The sequence below is a fragment of the Rhagoletis pomonella genome, unplaced genomic scaffold, assembly GCF_013731165.1.
Source record: "Rhagoletis pomonella isolate Grant_MI unplaced genomic scaffold, Rhpom_1.0 Rhpom_scaffold_18430, whole genome shotgun sequence".
In the NCBI taxonomy this organism is placed as follows: domain Eukaryota; kingdom Metazoa; phylum Arthropoda; class Insecta; order Diptera; family Tephritidae; genus Rhagoletis; species Rhagoletis pomonella.
Window position 1 is genome coordinate 1 of NW_023476958.1, and position 1,922 is coordinate 1,922.

The 1,922-nt window shown below is 53.1% G+C and overlaps 1 protein-coding gene across 1 annotated transcript; it reads left to right on the plus strand.

Annotated features, from left to right (window-relative positions):
• The first annotated feature begins 6 nt into the window (after positions 1 to 6).
• On the plus strand, positions 7 to 1,524 carry LOC118757479. The gene has a single exon (XM_036492190.1). The coding sequence runs from the start codon at positions 7 to 9 to the stop codon at positions 1,411 to 1,413; it is 1,407 nt and encodes a 468-aa protein (XP_036348083.1). The 3' UTR covers positions 1,414 to 1,524.
• The last annotated feature ends 398 nt before the right edge of the window (positions 1,525 to 1,922 follow it).

Here is a 1,922-nt window from a genome sequence, read left to right on the forward strand (position 1 = left end):
CTCATCATGGAGGCCAGAAAGGAAGAAGAGCGGGCTGGGATATCAGCACAAACGTCGGTGGGAGAAGTGGCTACTACCACCGGCGGGCACAGCGAGTCTACTTGCTGTGTCGCCAGCGGCCACACCTCCGCTGTGAAGGGAGCGGTTCACAGCGGTTGTAGTGTTACCGCCAAAGCGACGCTACAGCGCAGGGGTGCCACAGTCCACGAAGACTCGGACCTCGAAAGCGGTGAGAGCGTTAACACACAAGAGGAGGAGGCCTTGCTACGCTCTCCGGGGGATGCCAAAGGTGCTTGTTCGGCATCAAAGAAAAGGCCTAGGGCAAAACCCAGTAAGGAGGGGTTGAAGGCTAAAGCCATATACAAGGCGGCGGTCAAAGTCCACGAGAGACTTAGCTGCAAGTCCAACCGGATGAAGGAAGAGGAGGAAAGGTTGGTTTGGGCTAAGGAGAAAATGGAGGAAGGCCGGGCGTACTACGCGGCAAGGCCACGATTCACTGCCACGGATCCGGGATTCGCAAACCGGATAGAGGAAGGAATCGCGGCTAAAAGGCAGCGGTCTGCTGAAAGCGAGACAGCAAGGCCAGCCAAAAAATCGAGGCGCAGAGACGACGCTGCAAAGCCAAACGTCAGGCTCGATCTAGAGAAACCGAGTACATCGAGAGCGGCGGCAATGGTCAGTGAGATAGCCAGAAGACACCTTATCGTGGCACTCATAGACCGGAGCAATCCGCTGGGACAAATCTCTCAGGAGCGCTGGGGAGCAGTAGAGCATAAGCTGCTGGATGCGCTCGTCGCAAAAATGGATGGGGACCCCACCACGACTATGCCAACTTTCGATGGTGCGGGGTGGCTAAATGGGGTGAAAATAATAAGATGTAAGGACGATCCCTTTCTACTATGGGTAAAGGAAGCTGTTGCGATGCTTCAAGGCCTGTGGGAGGGCGCCGTCTTGGAGGTTGTGGACCGCAGCTGCATACCATCCATACCGAAAGCGAAGGTGCTCATACCCCGCACGGTAAAACCGGAGAATGCGCTGCGGCTTCTGCAGAGACAGAACCCAGACGTGCCGACGGGAGATTGGAGGGTGTTAAAGGTCACCAACTCCTGTAAGGAGGATGGCAGCCAAAATTACATCCTCCAAATCAACAAGCCGGCCGAAGACATACTGTACGCTAGGTTCGGGAAGATGGCGTGGGGCATAGGTAGCGTATACCTTCGCCTGAAGAAGCGAAGCCTGGCCGATAACAATGCTAACACACTGGAGGATCGAGAGGTCGAGAAGGATCTAGGAGAGATTCTGGAGGCCACCTTGAAGCTCCAGGAGACCGAGAAGGGCGATCCGGAGATTCTACCCGACCCCGAAAAGAATCCTGATCCTTGCAGTGAAGGTTCTTCAAATAAATCTGCATAAAAGCAAGGTCGCCTCTGCCGAGCTCCTCCTCAATTTAGAGAGGATCGGCTACGATGCGGCGTTAGTCCAGGAGCCATGGATAGCGTCGGGAAACGTGGTAGCTGGACTAAAGTCGCAAACATACTATACGCACATCCCGAGTGCAACAAACAGGGTAAGAACAGCTATACTCGTAAAGAAAAGTATACACTCTTATATTGATCTTAATTTCTCTTCAGATGATCGGACGGTGGTAGCTGTGAAGGATGGCAAGGATGACACAATACTCCTTGCATCCTGTTACATGCCTCACGACGAGGAGGCGCCACCAAACGAGCTGCGCACAACACAGTATGGGGGAGTGGAGATACCAACGAAAGGGGTGAGTCTTTTCTAAACGTTATATTAATAACTAATTTAGATATAGCTAACCGGGGTCAGGAACCAACTTATATTGGCCCTACCTCGAAGAACGTCCTTGACATAACACTCCACACTAGTGGGGGAATCGGAGTACAGAATTGGGAGGT

Bases quoted from the DNA above. Each gene is read 5' to 3' on its own strand.
- LOC118757479 (XM_036492190.1), top strand. From the start codon at position 7: ATGGAGGCCAGAAAGGAAGAAGAGCGGGCTGGGATATCAGCACAAACG.